This window comes from Trachinotus anak, unplaced genomic scaffold (assembly GCF_046630095.1).
Source record: "Trachinotus anak isolate AG129_WGS33_773 ecotype Australia unplaced genomic scaffold, CSIRO_AGI_Tana_v1 ptg000012l, whole genome shotgun sequence".
In the NCBI taxonomy this organism is placed as follows: Eukaryota; Metazoa; Chordata; class Actinopteri; order Carangiformes; family Carangidae; genus Trachinotus; species Trachinotus anak.
Genome location: NW_027273863.1, coordinates 26,812,336 through 26,832,216, shown reverse-complemented (window position 1 = coordinate 26,832,216; position 19,881 = coordinate 26,812,336). Strand labels below are relative to the sequence as shown.

At 46.2% G+C, this 19,881-nt stretch overlaps 1 protein-coding gene and 2 long non-coding RNA genes across 3 annotated transcripts; 2 read left to right on the top strand and 1 right to left on the bottom strand.

Annotated features, from left to right (window-relative positions):
- The first annotated feature begins 832 nt into the window (after nt 1-832).
- Nucleotides 833-2,515, top strand: LOC139629839 (uncharacterized). Its single transcript, XR_011693055.1, has 2 exons — nt 833-1,621; nt 1,818-2,515. It is a non-coding gene; the product is annotated as an uncharacterized lncRNA (long non-coding RNA).
- Nucleotides 2,516-10,354: 7,839 nt separating this feature from the next.
- Nucleotides 10,355-14,393, bottom strand: LOC139628865 (prothymosin alpha-B-like). The gene is made up of 5 exons (XM_071490993.1): nt 13,887-14,393; nt 11,621-11,686; nt 11,391-11,475; nt 11,216-11,301; nt 10,355-11,115 (listed from the first exon to the last, which is right to left on the bottom strand). The coding sequence occupies exons 1-5, from the start codon at nt 13,929-13,931 to the stop codon at nt 11,071-11,073; spliced, it is 327 nt and encodes a 108-aa protein (XP_071347094.1). The 5' UTR covers nt 13,932-14,393; the 3' UTR covers nt 10,355-11,070.
- Nucleotides 14,394-14,485: 92 nt separating this feature from the next.
- LOC139628867 (uncharacterized) lies at nt 14,486-17,942 on the top strand. Its single transcript, XR_011692870.1, has 2 exons — nt 14,486-15,413; nt 17,023-17,942. It is a non-coding gene; the product is annotated as an uncharacterized lncRNA (long non-coding RNA).
- The last annotated feature ends 1,939 nt before the right edge of the window (nt 17,943-19,881 follow it).

Below are 19,881 nucleotides of genomic sequence, written 5' to 3'. Positions count from 1 at the left end.
GATGTGGGCTCACAGGTCTATCTTTCTTATCAATCTAGTCTTATCAGATGACACAAACCTTTATTAGATTTTTTATAGTGACATGACTTTTCCATTAAAAGCAATTAAAATAGCAATTAAAGCAAATCACAAGATAAGGAAGAGGAGTATTAACCAGCCTTTAAATGTCCAAAAGGTTAACAGCTCATGCTAGATTTCTAATGTAAATTCCAAAGGCAGCAATTAATAGTTTTAGTGTCTAAACTTTAGAAGTTTAGCCACTAATGCTAGCCTTATACTGTCTAACCTGTAGAACTTCAGCAGCTAATGCTGGCCTAATAATATTCAAACTTTAAGTTGCTAGTGGTAATGCATTAGCTTCAAGTTAGCCTTTTATTCCATAGATTAGTAGTTAAAGTTACTGACATGTTGTCATTTGATCTTACCATTAAATTCATGAAGACCAAAGTTAGAAGCGAATGTTCCTGGCACTGTGCACTGTAGCTCGCTGCTAGCCTTGTAACCTCCACAGTTTAGGAGCTAGAGGTAGCTGCGCAACAGTAAGACCCCGAAGTGAGTAAGGCGTGCTTGCCCAGTGTTTAAAGGTTAGCTTGCACAATTCTCATGCTGTGTTTATCCAGATTTTCATCTTAACCGTTAACAGTGGAATCATTTTCTGTGTCAGGTTTGTTTGTGGTTAGCTTGTCTTTTGTTCCAGTTTCCAACACGATTTGTTTCAGTCATCCTTCACACTCACCTTGGACTCCAGGAGTTGTTAAAAGGGGGGGGGGGGATCATAAGTTTAATATACTGTCTAAATAAGTATTTGTCTGCTTTGGAGCAATAAAACAGTTAGTTTACATAACGTTAGGTTAGGTCTTGTTTGTACAGTTGTTGTTTCCTGATCAAAGCAAGTTTTTGTCAGTGACTCTCTTTAGATGAGACAGACTCTGACCCCTGAATGAAGTTTGGTGGAAACTTCATGGTGGTGATGTAATGACAAAGGCCTCTGACATTAGCTTTAACTTTGTGACAACCAAAGTTAGCAGCTAAAAATATTCATTTTTTTCATTTTAACATGGAAATGGACGTATAATGGTCCGGCCTAGAAGCAAATGTAACTTTGATATTTCTTTTCATTTTATCTTACTGTAACATTGTGATGGCCATACCTGAATAATGTGGTGGCAAAAGGTAAAAGCTAATTTTATAATTTGTAATGGCCATTATTAGCAGCCACTAGTTATGAAATGTTTTCATTTGAACTACATATTTCAATTTATCTCATTAGATCTTAGACCAAACTGTCAGCTTGTTAATAACTTGTTAAATTTGATCTAAACATGGATTTGTGGTGGCAAACGTTGGTAGTTAATGTTTATGAATTTAAAAAATTTTTAACTATATATTATAATTACAGTTGACTGCTTTTCAGGGTACCAGAGGTTTCCGTCTGCTTCCAGTCTTTGTGCTCAGCCAGGTTCAATAAACGCTGAACTGTCGCTGTACTGAAGAAGGAGCTGATCTCCGACTGAAACACTTGACTCTGGAGAAGACAGATCGATAGTGTCACTAAATGTTGAAGTTGTGGAAGCGTCTCACCTGTGGTCCTCCTCAGTCCTCACTGGATCCTGGTCGTCAGGTAGGGTCCTGGTCACCTGGTCTGAGCTGCTGAAAGAAATCACAAATGTGTATACATGGAACTTAAAGATCTCCCCTGACGTGTTTTATGACATATAGAGATACACTGAGTGATATGTTTTGTGTCACTTCCTGTCTCATTTAAAAATCCAGAATCTGTAAACATGTAAATTTTATCTACCTCTAAACTTTAACAGCTGGACACAAGATGTCTCCCACGTCACTGAAAGGATCTCCACAGGGTCTGTGACTTTGAGGCTTCAAGCTTCTTGATTGGCTACAGACTGGTGGTGATGTCAGAAACCTGCAGGTGTGTCCAGGTGTTAAGCTTTAAACATACTCTACCTGTAGGTACCAAGCACTTACAAAAATACTTTGGGTATCATTCATTACTGTATTATTTTAAACATATACATTTACAATATAACGTATCATGAAGCGTCAGGTTAAAGAGTCAGTACATTAACAAAACAATGTAAATGTTTACACACTACAGTATTATGGACATAACAGTGTTGTCTCCCCACTAATGAACAACGTGATGGCCCCCACCTTTTAAAACACGTTTTCAGTCACTTCCAGTTCCACAGTCTGGATGACACGGTGATTAATTATCTGGTAGCTTCCACTTTTTTATTTTCTATTGATCGATTCCAGTGTAGTTTTGATAAGTCTGTGACACAACGATCCAACAAGCTGCAGGGAAGAAGTAGCCTGTGACTATGAGTTTGGCCACATGGGGGCGGTGACACACCAGGGGAGAGACTGTGCTTCAGTTCGGTTCCTGCAGAGGAAGGTTCTCAGGTTCAGTCTCACCGTCTGAGACAGAGACAACAACCAGAGGACAAACTAAACAGTAACACAACACCACTCACAAAACCCTGTTTACTGCAAATATCATTCACAGCGAACACTCTAATGCTAATTCACAGTGTTGTAATGGAGATTCAGCATTTGAAGAAATTATTCTAAACATATCTAATTATATCTGGTTAAGTTGTGTTGAACCTGCCCCCCTGTGGTTACACCTGACCTGCTGTCTGCTTCATGAACCTACTGTAGGATCCTGTGTGTAATTCTACCACCACCTATTAAAACCAATGATGATATCAGTTGTGACTGTCCAGGGTTTCAGTCACAAACATCAGAAACCGCTTTTGTTCCCTCTTTTCCCTGAACGTCTTTTCTTGAATCTATTTTAAAGACTTTGGCTGATACACAGACACTTGTATACATGTGGGTTTAGTTACTTTCACTGTGTTCACACATTGTTGTTGTTTGGCCCTTTTATTCTGACAGCGTATATAGCATGGTGTGTGTCATTTGTGTATCACTGTCCATTTTCATCACATTTGAATGATTCTCCTTTCATACAAAGTAACAATATATGAGTTTATTCATATACAAGTCATAAAAAACACATTAAAGTTATTTGGAAAAAAACCCAAACAAACAAAAAGTGAAAACAACCTGTTCCACCTGAACAGCTACTGATTTTTTCCTGTGCGTACGTTGGTTTTGTTAATAAAGCTGTTTAAAAAAAAAAAGATCAGTAATTCGCTCATTATAACATTGACTGTTGACTCTATTAGTCACAGTAGTAACAGTCATGAAAACCATTCATTTATTTTACCTGTCTATCCTGTTCAGGTGTGCAGGGGGTGGAGCCTTTTCCCATCCAGTCCAACAGTGAGTGTGAGTCCTACCAGTACTACTAATACTACTACAACCTGTAGTTAATGGTAGTACTGATGCTAGCAGTAGATGTAGTAGACACAGCAGCAGTTAGCAGCAGCTTCGTAGTACACACAGTGGTAGTATAATAACACTAGAAACTTTGTAGTATCAGCAGTAGAAGCAGTAGAAGTATACCGCTGCTGTGTCTAATACTGCTTCTACTGCTAGTACTACTAGTAGTAGTAGTACTAGGTGAGGTGAGGCACTCAGCTGAAAGTTCACATTTACTCATGTTCTGTGTTTAAGAGCAGCTTTGAGGAACTTGAGAATTTTATGTTTAACGTTGGTTTAAACTTGTATTTCACTACATTTCAGAGGAGATGTTGTTTCACTCCTCCACCTCAAGATTTATTCTTATATCAAAAAATACATTTATGAAATAAAAAACATTGTTTAGAATTAAAGCAGGTGTTTCCAACCTTTCCAACCTCTCACAAACATCAGAGTGTAGTTGTGTCTCTTTATTTATCAGTTTGACCAGAGACACATTTCTTCAACTTCTCTGTGGCCGTTTTGAGTCTCTTTGAGGTCATTGTGTATCTTTTTGTGTGTATTTGTGGTCGTTTTGTTTCCCTGTGTTCCTCTTTGTGTCATTCTGTGTCTCTTAAAAGCCATTTCTTGTAGTTATGCGTCGTGACAAACGAGGCCGAACTCTGCTGGTCCTCCTGTTGGTGCAGAAGCTGCAGCTGATGTGTTTCTGTCCAAAACTCTGCACAGATTTTACACTAAATATGACATCACACTAAACATCATACAAAATTCACATTTCCATTAACGTCTCACCTGTTTAACCTCTTTAGATGATTATTCCCAGGCAACACCGGTGAAATCAAGTTTGTCTTCAGGGGATCTTTAAGATGTGTCCTGACTCGACTGCAACTTTGAGGAGAAACTCCTCAAAAGTGGATCTGAGAGTCAAGATCTACAGGGAGAAATCTGTGAGAGCTGAACATGTTTGAAGAGGAAAATCTCCATTTGTGGTTTTCAGTTTCCTCCGTTTGTCAAATTTCAGCAGAATGTGAGTGAATGTGTCACCAGCAGACTTCATCAGTACGAGACTGTAACAAACGAGCCCACAGGTCGTCTGTCAGCAGGTCACTATGACCCGTCGTCAGGTTCTGTTGCTAGGCGACATCTAGTGGTCGTAATAATCAGAATCAGAATCAGAATCAGAATCAGTTTTATTGCCAAGTATGTTTTCACATACAAGGAATTTTTTCTGGTGATTGGTGCAATTGATCAGCAACAGTGGGGCTCTCTAGCCTTGTTGATGAGGCTAATAGCAGATGGGAAGAAGCTATTTTTGTGGCGAGAGGTTTTGGTCCTGAAGGACCGCAGCCTCCTGCCAGAGGGGAGTGTCTCAAAGAGTTTGTGTCCAGGGTGGGAGGAGTCAGCTACAATCTTCCCTGCACGCCTCAGAGCCCTTGAGGCGTACAGGTCCTGGAGGGACGGAAGATTGCAGCCAATCACCTTCTCAGCAGAGTGGATGATACGCTGCAGTCTGTTATTGTCCCTCTCCGTGGCAGCAGCGTACCAGATGGTGATGGAGGAGGTGAGGATGGACTCGATGATGGAGGTGTAGAAGTTCACCATCATAGTCCTTGGCAGGTTGAACTTCTTCAATTGCCTCAGGAAATACATCCTCTGCTGAGCTTTTTTGATGAGGGAGCTGATGTTTAGCTCCCATTTGAGATCCTGTGTGATGGTGGTTCCCAAGAAGCGAAAATGCTCCACGGTAGCCACGGGGGAGTCACACAGGGTGATGGGGGTGGGTGGGGCTGGGCTCTTCCTGAAGTCCACTATCATTTCCACTGTCTTCAGAGCGTTTAGCTCTAGGTTGTTCTGCCTGCACCAGGTCACCAGACGCTCAGTCTCCCACCTGTAGGCAGACTCATCGCCATCAGAGATGAGTCCAATGAGAGTGGTGTCGTCTGCAAACTTCAGGAGCTTGACAGACTGATGGCTGGAGGTGCAGGTGTTAGTGTACAGGGAGAAGAGCAGAGGAGAAAGAACGCAGCCTTGCGGGGATCCAGTGCTGATGGTCTGGGAGTCAGACACGTGCTTTCCTAGCTTCACATGCTGCCTCCTGTCAGACAGGAAGTCGGTGATCCACCTGCAGGTGGAGTCAGGCACGCTCAGCTGGGAGAGCTTGTCCTGCAGCAGAGCCGGGATGATGGTGTTGAAGGCAGAGCTGAAGTCCACAAACAGGATCCTGGCATAGGTCCCTGAGGAGTCCAGGTGCTGGAGGATGAAGTGGAGAGCCATGTTGACGGCGTCGTCTACAGACCTGTTGGCTCTGTAGGCGAACTGCAGGGGGTCCAGGAGTGGGTCAGTGATGGATTTGAGGTGGGACAGGACAAGACGCTCAAATGATTTCATGACCACAGAGGTCAGGGCAATGGGTCTGTAGTCATTTAGTCCTGTGGGCCTTGGTTTTTTGGGGACAGGGATGATGGTGGAGGATTTGAAGCAGGCTGGCACGTGGCAGGTCTCCAGTGAGGTGTTGAAGATGACTGTGAACACTGGAGACAACTGATCAGCACAGTGCTTCAGGGATGATGGAGAGACAGAGTCAGGACCGGCTGCTTTGCGGGGGTTCTGCTTCTTAAAAAGCCTGTTGACATCTCTCTCCAGGATAGAGAGAGACGTTCCTTTGGTAGGGGAGGAGGGGGGTTCTGATGTGGCTCTGATGTGGAGGTTAGTGTCAGGCTTGTCCCACTGTCTTTCAAAGCGGCAGTAGAACTCATTCAGATCGTTGGCCAGACGGAAGTCATTAATGGAGTGGGGGGGTTTAGGTTTGTAGTTAGTGATCTGTCTGAGCCCTTTCCAGACAGAAGCAGAGTCATTGGCTGAGAACTGGAGCTGAAGTTTCTCAGAGTACAGTCGTTTAGCTTCTCTCACCGCTTTGCTAAACCTGTACTTGGACTCTTTAAACTTGTCCCTGTCCCCACTCCTGAAAGCTTCCTCCTTTTGCCTCCTGAGCTGACTGAGCTTAGCTGTGAACCAGGGTTTGTCATTGTTATAACTCACCCTGGTGCGTGATGGGATACAGCAGTCCTCACAGAAGCTGATGTATGATGACAGGATCAAAGGGAAAAGTGCGGTGATGTAGTTTATAGAGCGACAGAGTCCACGTCAGGAGGAGGTTGGGGTGGATGGATGAATATGACCCAGGAGAGCGGTGTTTGATTCCCATGTGACAGGAGCAGGTTATGTTGTTTCTATTATCCATGACTGTTCACTGTTATTGTTGTTACCATGACAACAAAGATCGTCTAATGTTGAGGAAGAACTTATTTTAACCCAAATCACCATCTTTACCTAAACCTAACCAAGACATGACTGTTATTATAGTAACCATGGTGACGAAGGTAAGTACACAGCTCTCAACACAGTGTTATAGTAACCATGACAACCAAGGTCTGGCACTCTGTTGGGGCGCTGTTTCAGTGATATGGGTTGTATCAAGGTTGTTGGTGGTTCAGATTGTAGGTCTGGTTGGAGGTCTGAGTCGAAGACTGGTTGGAGGCCTGTTTGGAGGACTTGTTGGACGTTTGGTTGGAGGACTGGTTGGAGGTCTGGTTGGAGGTCTGGTTGGAGGTCTGGTTGGAGGTCTGGGTGGAGGACTGGTTGGAGGTCTGGTTGGAGGTCTGGTTGGAGGTCTGGGTGGAGGACTGGTTGGAGGTCTGGGTGGAGGACTGGTTGGAGGTCTGGTTGGAGGTCTGGTTGGAGGTCTGGGTGGAGGACTGGTTGGAGGTCTGGGTGGAGGACTGGTTGGAGGTCTGGTTGGAGGTCTGGGTGGAGGACTGGTTGGAGGTCTGGGTGGAGGACTGGTTGGAGGTCTGGTTGGAGGACTTGTGGGAGGTCTGGGTGGAGGTCTGGGTGGAGGACTGGTTGGAGGTCTGGTTGGAGGTCTGGGTGGAGGACTGGTTGGAGGACTGGGTGGAGGACTGGTTGGAGGTCTGGTTGGAGGACTGGTTGGAGGACTGGGTGGAGGACTGGTTGGAGGACTGGGTGGAGCCACCATAACAGAGGCTCCAGAGGTCAAGTCCTGGATCTCTGGGGGTTGGGGGTTTTAATGACACACAAAGAACGTTACATCACAGATTGTGTGTTTTAGAGTGTGATTTTGATATTTTTTAGATTAAATGTCTCATAATTTGATTGTAATTATTGTTATTAAAGTAATTCAGTCAAGTAAAACCAGATGAACTTACCTGGCAGTGTAAAGAAACCTTTTTTATTATATAGTTGTGGTTGCTGGAAAGTCAGATGTGTCTTGGATGGGTGGATCTCTGTCGGGTTAATTTGGACTCGTTAGTCTTGAGATCCGCCCACTTTCAGTTTATTCTGTATATCAACAGAAAGCAGGAGGAAGTCCTTGCTTTTAATAAAAATGAAACGTAATGTTTAGCTCCTGCCCTGAACTGTCATTTTTAACAGTCCCTTAGATCAACACAGAAGCTGGTGGGGCAAACTCAGAAGACTCCTGATGTTACAGTAAAAGTCATGATTAAAGCTGCTGTGACCTGAAGACCTGCTGTAGAGCCCATGACTGAAAAAAGTCCTTTAATTTGATATCATTTGATATGACCCTCTGACACAGGCAGCAGAAACATTGTGACCTGACAAATCTAAGACCAACCTGATCCGAACCCTCTGTCCTGTAGAAATGGACAGTTCCCTGGGCCCTTCTCTTCTGGTTTGGGTTGAACCATGTGAGTGTGACGGGGGGTTTATGCTGAGGTAAGAAGGATTTTAGGTTTTCTTCTCACAGATCTGATCTGGTCTTAAAGCTGCAACACATTCATAAAGTGGTTTAGTTAATTATATACACTAAACTATGCAAGAAGAATCTAATACTACTACTGATAATAATAAAAGAAATGTTTAGAAAATGTCATTTTTTTAAATGTTTGAAATAATAAATGTTGCATTAAAAAATAAAATGTAAAATATCAGAAATATTATATACATATATATATAATTTTTCTGATATTTTAAATTTTATTTCATATATATATATATATATATATATATATATATATATGTATGTATACACACACACACATATATATATAATATTAGAGAAGTGAATTATTTAATTAAATTATTACTTAAATATAAATACTGTATATGTATATGTATATAGACAGTAGACACATATATAAAGAAAAGAATGAATCTGCATCACAGGCAAACACAGGTCAATTGACACCTGTAACACTGTGAGTGTGTGTGGGTGACACATGTTGTGTGAATGATGTGAGCAGCTCTGACATGTGGCCCAGGTTTCTATCATGTCTGTGTAATGAAGCTGCTGCGGTGTGTTGTTAACATTCCTGTGTGTGAACTTCCTCGCTGACTTTTGGGCCCTGCAGGCTGCAGCCGACATGACTGAACAGAGATCAGATCCTCCTGCGCTCGTTCAGGCTCTGTCATGTTTGTCCTGGACTGACAGCGGACTGGAAACTGTACCGACAGCAAACAGCTCACAGTGACGAGCTCAGGCTGCACCTCCAACTCTCTGCAGCCGATTTATTCACTCCTGTCATCTGTCTGAGGGGTTTTTATTTTCAAACCTGCAGAACTTTACCTTCAGTTCTACCTGTGATCAGTGGTGGAAAGAAAGAGCAGTAACACTTAGTAAAAATACTGCAATATAAGTACAAGTCTTCAACTGATGTTGCTTCATTAGGAACATGAACATCACACTGAGCCAGACAGACGCAACCAACACTACCACTACTACTACTATTACTACTATTACTACTATTACTACTACTAGTACTGCTGCTGCTGCTGATCTACCACCACAGCTACTTCAGTAAAACTACCAATACGATGAAGTACTCTACTGCAAGTACAGAATTCATTCTGCAACATGTTGTCATTCAGGGTGCTGTGTTTATCATATACATTATCAGAGTAATATTAATGTGTAGCCTACTTTTAATATAGTCTGTTATATACTTTAACACTGCATCACATTCTGTATGTTTTTCATCTAAAATCTCAACAAGGAAGTTGAATATGTAAATATGTAGCTCCACAGACTTCCCTCTCTCTATCTTGTGACCCCTTGCATTAATCATGGGACCTTTTGGGGGGTTTCAATCCAAAGGTTGAGAACCACTGCTGCATCTGGTCGAGGTGACGCTTAATGTTTTAACTACTTCACATGCTGTGGTGTTAGTGCATCAAGTTTTATAAACTGATCTGATGACTCAGTGTGTCTGAAAAACTCACCATATTTCCTTCTGAGAAGTATCAAGTACTTGTGTACAGTAGTAAATTACTTTGTACCAGTGGTGAAGTCATCAGTGGTTTGATTAATTCTCAGTATTAAGTTTATTGTAAAATCTCATCCTGTCCTCTCCTCTCACTCCTTGTTTAGTTGTCTTGATCACTGCAGTCTTGTCAGTTCTTCCTGTAAAGTTCAGTCCATCAGTAAACTTTCACCACCAGGTTTATTACACAGCTGTTAACCAACACTTAACTGTTGTGCTGAGAGTCTGACAACGGTGTAAAAAAACTCAAATACAAGTCAACTTCATCACACCTGCCCAGGTGTTAGCATTTATTGGATATTTGTCCTGTTGCATTCGTATTTGTATATTAACTGATGGGGAATTTTGTTTAAGAGGTTCACAACTGGTCTCAGATCTTTTAGGAAATTATACAGCTTATAGCTTATAACCCTTTAAACAGAGCAATGTCCATTTATGCCCCCGCCCCCCGTTTTAACAGTCCTGAGTGAGTTCAATTATCTTAAATAAAATAAAATAGAGATTAGAGTATCAGACACCTCTAAGGTGTACAATAGTACAGTAATTGAGTAAATGTACTCAGTTACTTTGCACTACTGCTGCTCTAGTCTGCCACTCTGCCCTAACCAGCCCGCTGACCTCTGACCCCTTCAAAGACACCCTGCTAAGTTCCCCTCCACCGTCGGGCCACAGAGGAGAGAGAGCAAAAAACAAGCAGAGATACAAAGTACAACTCACAAAATAAAAGTCCGGTTTATTGTCAAACAACAAACTTCGCACATACATCAAAACAGGCCGTCATAAAACAAAAAGTCGCTGACAAAAACAAAATAAAAGGAAAAAGAAAAGAGGCTCTTTTCTTTGGCCTTACCCTCCCATACAAACAAACTAGTTATGGTACAGCTAAAGTACATACATTAAATTTACTGGAATGCTCTGAGTTCAACGGCTTAAGAGGTTGTCTTTCGTGTTTTTTAGCTTTTTTACATGTTTTTTTTCTAGTATCTGTTGAGATATCGTAACATGGTCAACCAAGTAAAATCTTTCGTTAAAGAAGCACCGATTTGGTCTGACGAGATCGCTGCCGAGAGAGAAACTGACCCCCCCTCCTAACAATATGTACAAAAATATAAAATGTAAATAAAAATACAAACAAATTCTCCTTTCGTGTTGTTGTTGGTGCTGAAGAGAAGCCTGATTCTGCGTCGATGTGGTGGTGGGTTCCTCTAGAAAATTTGTTTTGCAGTTTTGAGGGGAGATCGAGTGTGTGGACGTGGCGGATGTTTGTTGAACTCTACTTGCTAATGACCATGTTGGATTTTTTTTTTATTATTATTTTTTTCCTTTAAATCAGTCCTCCAGCCCCTCCACCTGTGACATTAAAAAGAGTCAGAGGTGAAGAATCCGGAAGTGGTTCAGCAGGATGGCGCGGGGGGAAAACGCATCAATCATCATCGTCGGTTTTCTGCTTCTTGGTTTCGACGTCGTCCTGAAAGGGGAGAAGAAGAAGACGGCGGTGAATGAGTTAGTGGACGAACTCGCGGCCTGATTGGTCGCTCGGACATGGGCTGTAAGAATCAGCGCCTCACCTCGTCGTCATCTTCATCATCCTCAGCTGCCCGTTTTGTGCCGCCCTCGATGTCGTCTTCATCTTCCTCCTCGTCTTCCTCATCGCCTGCAGGGTGAAGGATGAGCAGAATGAGGTTTTTGCCAGTTTGGGGAGATGGCGCAACATGAAAACAAACTTAAAAACCCTCTAGCTACCTTCTCCATCATCTTCCTCATCCTCCTCATCCACCTCCTCGTCCTCCTCATCATCTACGTCGGGCTCACCGTTCTCCTCGTTCTCCTGGGAACCACAGAGGCACTTATAAGTGACTGGTTGTTAAAAGCTGTGCGAGTAAAAACTCTGTTTTCGAGTTGTGAGGAGCTGGGTTCCCTCCAGGAGGAACACCAGAGCCCTGCAGGAACAGAGTTGAGGCGATGGAGGTTACCTTTCCGTTGGTGGCAGCATCTTTGCCGTTCTCCTTCTCCTCCACCAGCTTCTTCTCTTTCAGGTCCTGGTGGAAACAAACACAAACATTAAAAACTCATTTAAAACCATGAAAATATTAAGGCTCCACAGTGTGGCGTGCAGCGGACGTGTTAAAGCTCCTCCAGGCTGCTGCTACCTGCCCTTCTACCTAGTGGCCTAGTTAGATGCTTCCCGGCGCTGGGAGCTGCACACTTCCAGCCCGCTCCCTGTCAGAGTGAAGCCTTCCTATTTAAACACCATGTTGGTCTCTGCAGATCCCCCCCCCACCCCTCCTCCTCCCACTCCATCCCCTCCTCCCACTCCATCTCCTCTAATGTGTTGTAATCTGATACTTTGATGTGGCCCCCGGGGCACTCTGGGTATTGTAGTCTTCTGCGACTGCCGTCGCCGCCATATGTCACGAGACACGCCCGGGAGAGGCACTGCAATACCCAGGATGCACCGCTCCGTTTAAAATAACACAGGAGGGCGCAGGAGCAGGGGGGAGGAGGAGGAGGAGGGGGGGGTGATGGAGGAGGAGGCGGCGAGCGCGGCGCACGCTGCTGCCGCTCGTTGAACCGGAGGCAGACAATAGAAGACGACACATGGCAGGCGAGGAGAGCGGAGCGTGAGGCGGCGCGGCGGAACCGGGGCCCGCGCACACACCGTCACACACCTCCGGGGCTTTTCCTCCCGCTCACACCGGAAAACCGGCCGCAGAGCCTATTAACAGCGCTCGGTTTCCTCGTTTTGTCGACACGGTCCGATCACAGGCTGCACACACGGATCTCTCCAACACACAGCCGACAACTCATCGATTAACTGCTTTACATAACCTGACCGCGCGGCTCCGCTCACTCACCGACGGCGCGTAAAAAGGCGCTTGTGCGTAAAAATGCTCCTCAACTATAAATAGCGTCTGAACAGGCTCCCGGATTACCCGCTCCAGCACCAGGCCCCGCGTCTCCACATGCCCGTTATAATCACTCATTCAGCTCCGCGGCCGCTGCTCTTATTATCTACGGGCTGGATCCTATTCTCCCCCGCTGCTGCTGCGGAGACCCGCCCCCCCTCCTCCTCCCCGCGGGGGCTATTAAAGTTTTACCCAATATGATCCAAAGTCCAACCGGACGGAAATTAACATGTAGAAACGCAGAAAAACGGCAGATAGAAGCAAAAAGCCCAAACGGTGACGGATCACAAAGAGGGGAAAACCAGCACCGTCACATCACACCTCCACAGCCCGGCCACACACACACACACACACACACACACACACACACACACACACACACACACACACACACACACAGAGAAGTGGGCTGCATTACAAAAAAAAAAAAGCACAGAAAGAAGAACTTTCCCCCGAGACACAGACGCGCTCCTGAGACACAGACGCGCGGAAGCCGCGCTCGCTGAGAGCTGCTCCGGTGAACCGAGGCTCCAGCGGCGGCACCGACCTTCCTGAGGCGGTAAACAAACCGGGTCGGACGGTGCGGGCAGGCGGGCCCTCCGGTGCCTTTAAAACCACAAACAAATAACAATGAAAAAGGCTGAAAGTGGAGCCGCGAAAGTTGACATTGGTGTGAATTACGCGCCGCCTGCCGCCTCCGTCCTCCATTCAAACGGACCAACTTCACACTACGAGCCCGAGCGGGAGCCTCCGAACCCCCGTTTCCTCCGCCGCTCAGCCGCGCACCTCGCCGCCGCTCCGGAGTCCACCCAGCCGGGACGGCAGCGCGCAGAGGCGGCTCTGCCTTCGAACTGATTCGCACGAAGTCTGCGAGATGCGAGATAAATGTGCGAATGTGCGCGTCAATGCCGCGGTCGGAGCCGCGGACCGGGAGCCCGAGACCCCGCCGGGTTCCTGCGGGAGAACCGAGCCGCTGGTATAAACAAAGAACCCGCGCAGACTCTCGCTCTCCGGACAATGAGGCTCGGCGCTGTGGACGCAGCCTGTTTCCATGATGCGCTGCGGAGACCCCGCTTTACTCTGCCGATATTTTCCATCAGAGCTGAGAGAAAAGATGTAAACACCGGCTCTTGTCTCCCCCGGCCCCGGACCCCGGACCCCGGGCCCCGGCCCCCGGCCCCGGACCCTCCGGCCCCTCCGACAGTCCGACTTCGTCGAGTCCGAATGAGCGCGAAGCGACGGCGGAAGGGTTTTAAAGAACGTAGGTTAGAGCCGGAGAGCTCGGCTGCGCGGAGGGCAGAGCGGGAGGCGGTGCAGGTGTGCGGCGGCTTACCTTGGCAGAGATATCCGAGCCGGAGTCGACCTGTGTGTCTGCCATTGTTTTCTCTGAGTAAAGTAAAGGACGGCTGAACCGAGAGGCTGAAGAAAGTGGGTCCCGCTGCTCGCTGCGCGGATCAGTCAGTGTTGTGTTGTGCCAGTGGCCGCTGCTGCTCACGGCCGAGCCTTTAATATAGGCTGCGGGGCGGAGTCTCGAGGAGGTCGGCGGCCGCTGATTGGCTCCTGGCTCCACAGAGGTGTTCTCTGCGCGCGTCGGAGTGGAACAATGGATAGAGTTTCTAAACCCGGACGCCACGCCCCCTCCCGTCCGCCGCCGCTCTGTCCTTTCCCCGCTGAAACAACGAGCCGACCCGGGTAAACCCCGCGGAACCGAGCCGCTCTCCGCCCTCCGCGCCTCTACTCCGCCGGGAAACGGAGAAAATCAACTTTACACCGAATTACGCAGCAAACATGTCGGACAGGCACTTCCTGACGTAGTGTCACAGTTCGATTGATTGATGTTCATCTGGTCCAGTCAAGCGGCGACTACGGTCCCTTCTCCCGCCCACCGACGCGACCAGGGAGCGCAGTCTGTTTTGGGGGGGGGGGGGGGGGGGGGGGGGCAAGATGTCGGTGGCACGAACGGTGTTAGTGGATTAAAGCTTCTTATAACGTTACTGTCGGCCCTTCTCCCGCCACATGAGCCCTGTCAGTCAGATGAAAGGCAGCGGGGTTTGTGTGGAGCACCGCCGCCATGCCCCCCCCCCCCCCCCCCCGGCGTCCATGTTTGAAACTCCCTCACTCATCTCTATGTGCGCACTTGACACTCGTGTTGTTTTTTTGTTGTTGTTTTTACATAGCAGCCCGTAAATGTGCGCCAAGGTCACGGACCGGCCCCCGGAGCCCCCGGAGCGGAGCCCCCGGAGCCCGCCGGGGGCCGGTCCGTGTGCACGGGCTCGGTCAGTGACTGCGGCCTCGTTTCCTCGTCTCCATTGTTCGAGCCCGCAGAGAAAGTCCCGCCGTGGAGGAGGAGGGAGGAAGCGGCGCGACACAACAGACATGCGATGAGAAGTGCGAGGAAATAAGTAATGTGCTCATGACGCGCATTCTGATGAAACACAAGGGCGAACACGGACTCTTCCTTACCGAGCTCTGTAACAGCTTTTACCAGCTGAGCATGAGGACAAAGCGGCAAACAGCGGCCGCCATTGCTCGCTGGGGATGGGGGATGGGAGCGGAGTGTGTCCGGAGCGGGCAGCCCACTCTCACATTCTACTCCGATGACGCACTCGGCCGCCGAGGACGGCTGCGATTGGTCAGCTAAGTGGAATAAACACGGCTTTGGCGCACGGCGAACGCTGATTGGCCGCCGGGGACGTCCGTCAGTTCAAACTGGGCTCCGTCAGGCGCGCTGTAAACCGCGGGGCCCGGACTCCGGATCTGGACTGAGAGCAGCAGTGAGTGCAGCGTGTCGCTTCAGCCTCTCAGGTGTATCTGCTGCCCGGGAAAAGCGCTTTTTGCCGCCATGATCTCTGAGAGCCAGGTTCATTATGTGTAATTGTTGCCTTATGAAATATTTGACCAGGTGTCAGCAGCAAGTGATGCTTCAACAGAACCAAACTCGTCCCATCTGCATCTCACCACGTTTTCAGCCTGTGACCCTGGGAAATTCACAAAATCTAACAGTTTCATGCAGATTAAAACTGACTGTGGTGCTGTGACTGTCATAAAAATGCAAATGATGGCACAAATTTAGATTTATTTTATTTATGTATTTGAAATCTGTGCCACCTGACCTTTCTTTAATCATTCAGTGTTGGTAGTAAATAGTCCCCAGGTATCCTAATGTCCTCTCCACTGCAGGAACAGAAGGAAACACATCCTAACCTGCATCCATGGTGTTCGGGTTTTGTTTTTGCTTTTGCTGGTACTGCCCTACGGCCACTGTGAAGGTGAGCTGCTGTAAATTTGGGCGCTGATTGTGACACGGGTGCAGCATACGGCCAAACGGTGCAGGGAAAAAGAGAAAAGATCAAACAAGATAACAGAAAAATTAAGAACATCAAATAAAAACGCTGCAGCAGCTTCCTGATTTAGCTGTTCTCCATATATCTGACATGTTCTGGGCTGTAGGGCACAGTGGAACCACGAGGAGAACCTCGGTTCTTAAAGGTTCAGGTCACAAGAAGCAGGTTAATAAAAACAGGTTGTTCAGCTCCTGCAGTGGAAACGTGGCCTCAATCTGACGCACCGCGTACACTGGTCCAATTCTGGGTACCAACACAAATCTATCGGCCTTATATGGGCCAGCGCCGGCCACCAAGGTCGGATTACCAGCTGGTCACGGCAGTCAGCTGCCCCTGGGGCCCCAGATCCAGAGGGGCCCCCTAAAGCCCCAGGTTCACTGTGTGTCAATTGGTTGAACATAATTTGATTAACTGCAGATTTGTTTAGGAATCTGCACCATTCAAGTACAATATTGACTAAGACAGATACTTAATCTGGTGGCCCTGTCCCGTAGAGGGGCCCTGTGTCAAAACATAGCTTTGAGACCGCAGTTATTTTAGTTACAGTTGAGGCCAAAAAAAATAAATAAACGTACACTGGGGCCCCTGTAACAGTTTAATCTGGCCATGCTGGGCGGCGTTTGGCCCTTCACTACACACTGAGTGTTCAGCTGGCTCCCCACTGTTAACACTGATTCATTTATCTGAATATTATATAAATCAGTCTACACCAACAAGGTGTTAATGCAAATAAATTCTAATGTATTAATTTAAATCTTTTCATATGCTATTGGTATTTTTTAATATCTTGTCTTAAAGGTCCCATATTTTACTCTTCTCCAGTGTTTTATTTGAAGATCCATAAGAAGATTTGTGTTTTATTGCATTAATTAATCATGAATTACAATCATCACTGCGACCTGCTCAGTTTAAAGTTCCTCAGTGAAGAGTGTTTCTGTTGTGACTGAAACATTTGGAGGAGTCAGAGTCGACACTGATCGGGGTTCAGAGTGAATCCAGGCCGGGGTCACTCTGTCGGGGACACATCTGGACGTTGCTCAAACAGGAAAAGACACATTTTAAAATGTGTTTTGTTTCTGGTTCCTGTGCTCTGACTGACATCCAGCTTCTCTCCTCATAACTGAGGATCCACTGGAAGGAAACCAGTGAGGGATCAGGGAGACGGAGGAAGCAGCAGGTAAATGCTCTGTGATGTCTGAACCTGTTGCAGAGACGCAGTGAAGTGGACGCAGGATAAACAACACGGCAGTGAAAGTTAAAATCTGACATTTGTGTTTTTTAGACAAAACATGCAGGAGGGTTTCAGCTGACACTGGGGAGCTTTAAACAAACCAAGGGGCTTATATTTATACACAGCTTCTTTCAGACTCATTTTAAGCTCGAATAAATCCAAATCCAAACCCTCACTGTGGACCATTGTGACCCAGCACATTCTGATGAAACCCTGGACAGAGATACCTGGATACACAAACATCCTCATCAGGATCGATGGCTCTCCCTGGAGGTGATAAGTGGTCAGTGAAGGCATCACGAATGACAAAATACAATAATTCAAATCAAATAAAAGCAGAACGTCCTGCAAGTTCACCCCCTCAGCTTCTCATGTGTAACACAAATAATTATATGTATGTTTTTGATGATGATGATGATGCTGCAGAGCTCATAACATCAGTTCATACAGCTCTGGTGTTCTTAATGGAAACAGATAGATCATGGTTTACATGCACAAACAGAAGACGACTCGTTACTGAACAGAAGGAACAAATGATGTAATGTGAAGGTACAAATGACTAAAATAAGCAGTTTCATCACAACTAGTCATTTGAAGGCACATGTCACAAACTCCTCCCTGCAGACTCCACAGGTGAGCGTTAGGAGTCAGGTGTATTTCTCTTTGCAGTGAGTTTAAAGGGAGCTTGATTTGTGTGGAACAGGTGGGAGCAGCAGGTCAGGGGAAATCAGGTCTGGGTTTTGTAGGGTTTTATAATTTTCCTGCTGGAAGAAATTAAATATTTTGGACCAAATAATTAAATAAATGAAATCAGGTGGTGGGTGTTTTACAGACTTCAACAACTCTGGCTCATCAACAGTTTTGAGCCGATGTAATTTTCCACAGGGCAGAGGAGATGATGACTGGCAGCTTTAATCTCTCCCTGTGTGTTTAAAGGTCCCATATTTTACTCAGCCAACAGGTCAGTGAGCCTGAGCCTCTCTTCTGATTGGCTCACTGTTTTCTGATTGATTGATTCCAGGTAAAGGCTCAGGCTACATCCACACTACTACGTTTTCATTTCAAAACCGTTTAGAAATGAAAATGTTTCAGCTAACACACCTGAAAACACATACATGTGTGACCACTCACAGACACTGAGCATGTGCGAGCCAGTTGGTCCAGGTGGGCGGAGCTTGGGGCGTGGCTGAGGGCGGTGACTGCTTTGTTGTGACATCACAAAGTTCCAGAAGTCCTGACGGCTGGTTTTAAGGCTCAGTTTCTGAATACAGGCTGTGTGCATTTCTCTGTGGACTGAGGCTTTGATACTTTCACAGTATTAATATAGAACCTAGACCTGCTTTATAATCACAAACACATGGACATCTACCTTTAGAGTATATAGGACGATGGAACCTTTATTTACATCTGACAGTATCTAATCCAGACTTCATGTGATGCAGAAATGTCAAGTCCAGAACCATTCATTTCACTTTTAAAGACACTTTTTGATTTTTTCCCCCCAAAGACAGAGACTAGAGAGCTGACAGGAAACATGGGAAGGGTGGAGGGGACCTGCTACATTGGTCCCCGGCTGGGAACTGAATCAGGGACATTCTTAACCACGAGGTCATCATGACACCTTCAACGATTTCTTCACAGAGCTGGTTTTGTGCATTGAGGCACTGTCATGTTGAACAGGAAGGAGACAAATATAAACTGTTGAGAGAAAGCTGGAAGGACACAAACACATCATTGTATGCTGAGTAGCTCATCAGAAGCAGAGGTGTCCACATACTTTTGGAGGCAGAGTAAATTATTTCTTCACTCATGAGTTTGTTTGTCATCTCGTGGTGAAACGTTATGCATCTGTCACAGAATATAAAACAGTATGAAATGTTGTGCGTGTGTGTGGTCTGTGAGTGTGTGCACCAAAGAGTGTAACCAACATTATCTGGCACAAGAGGAAGTGCAGAGGCTCCTCTGACCGTGACTTCCTCTGGTGTCTCTCAGTGAAGCAACGTTAAACTGCAGCAGTGAGAAGTGTGCAGAGTCAGGCCCGTCCCCTTTTCACATATCCACCCTCACACAAGCACCAACAACTAAACCAACACATGCATCTGTAGTGGTTATTATGGTAACCAGTAATGAAGGGTTTATCGCACAGTGGAGAAAGTGTGCTCAGTCTGAAACCTCTCAGTTTCAGCCTCTTTTCTTCACACGGTGTGCAGCTGATGTGCAGCAATGCTAAATATAATTCTATCTACTCAGGTTTATTTGCAGCAGCAGTGGTTGTACAATAACTGATCAATAACTTCAGTGAACTGATCATTTAACAAGTTGTTACATGACAAACATTAAAAGCATTGTAAAATAAAACAGACCTCTCCTTCTCCTTCCCGCCTTCCACCCTCCTGATCAGCTCATCATCACCAGGGCTCTGAGAGCGGCACCTGACCGGATCAGGTGCGCTCCCAGCCTGTCCTGTCACCTGCCTCGTTCTCGTCCACTGATCCTGGTGCAGTGTCACGTCCCCCCCGCAGACGACCCGGCCCACGCCACAAACCAAACACCCAGAGAATTCACAATAAACAGGAGCCTGATGAACCTGCCTGCGTCTGAACTACTGCTTCTTTCAAACCTAACAGCAGGACTTTGGAGCTGTTGTATTCGTGGTTTTACTGAAGGAAACGATCTCAACACTGACTGTCAGGTGGTTTTAACTCTGGAACTGTAACTGATGAGAAACTCCTCTGTCGAATCTGCATTTAAAA

Bases quoted from the DNA above. Each gene is read 5' to 3' on its own strand.
- LOC139628865 (XM_071490993.1), bottom strand. From the start codon at position 13,931: ATGGCAGACACACAGGTCGACTCCGGCTCGGATATCTCTGCCAAG. The intron at 11,476-11,620 runs GTAACCTCCATC...TGTGGTTCCCAG, and splicing joins ATGCTGCCACCAACGGAAAG to GAGAACGAGGAGAACGGTGA. The intron at 11,302-11,390 runs GTAGCTAGAGGG...TTCACCCTGCAG, and splicing joins TGAGGAAGATGATGGAGAAG to GCGATGAGGAAGACGAGGAG.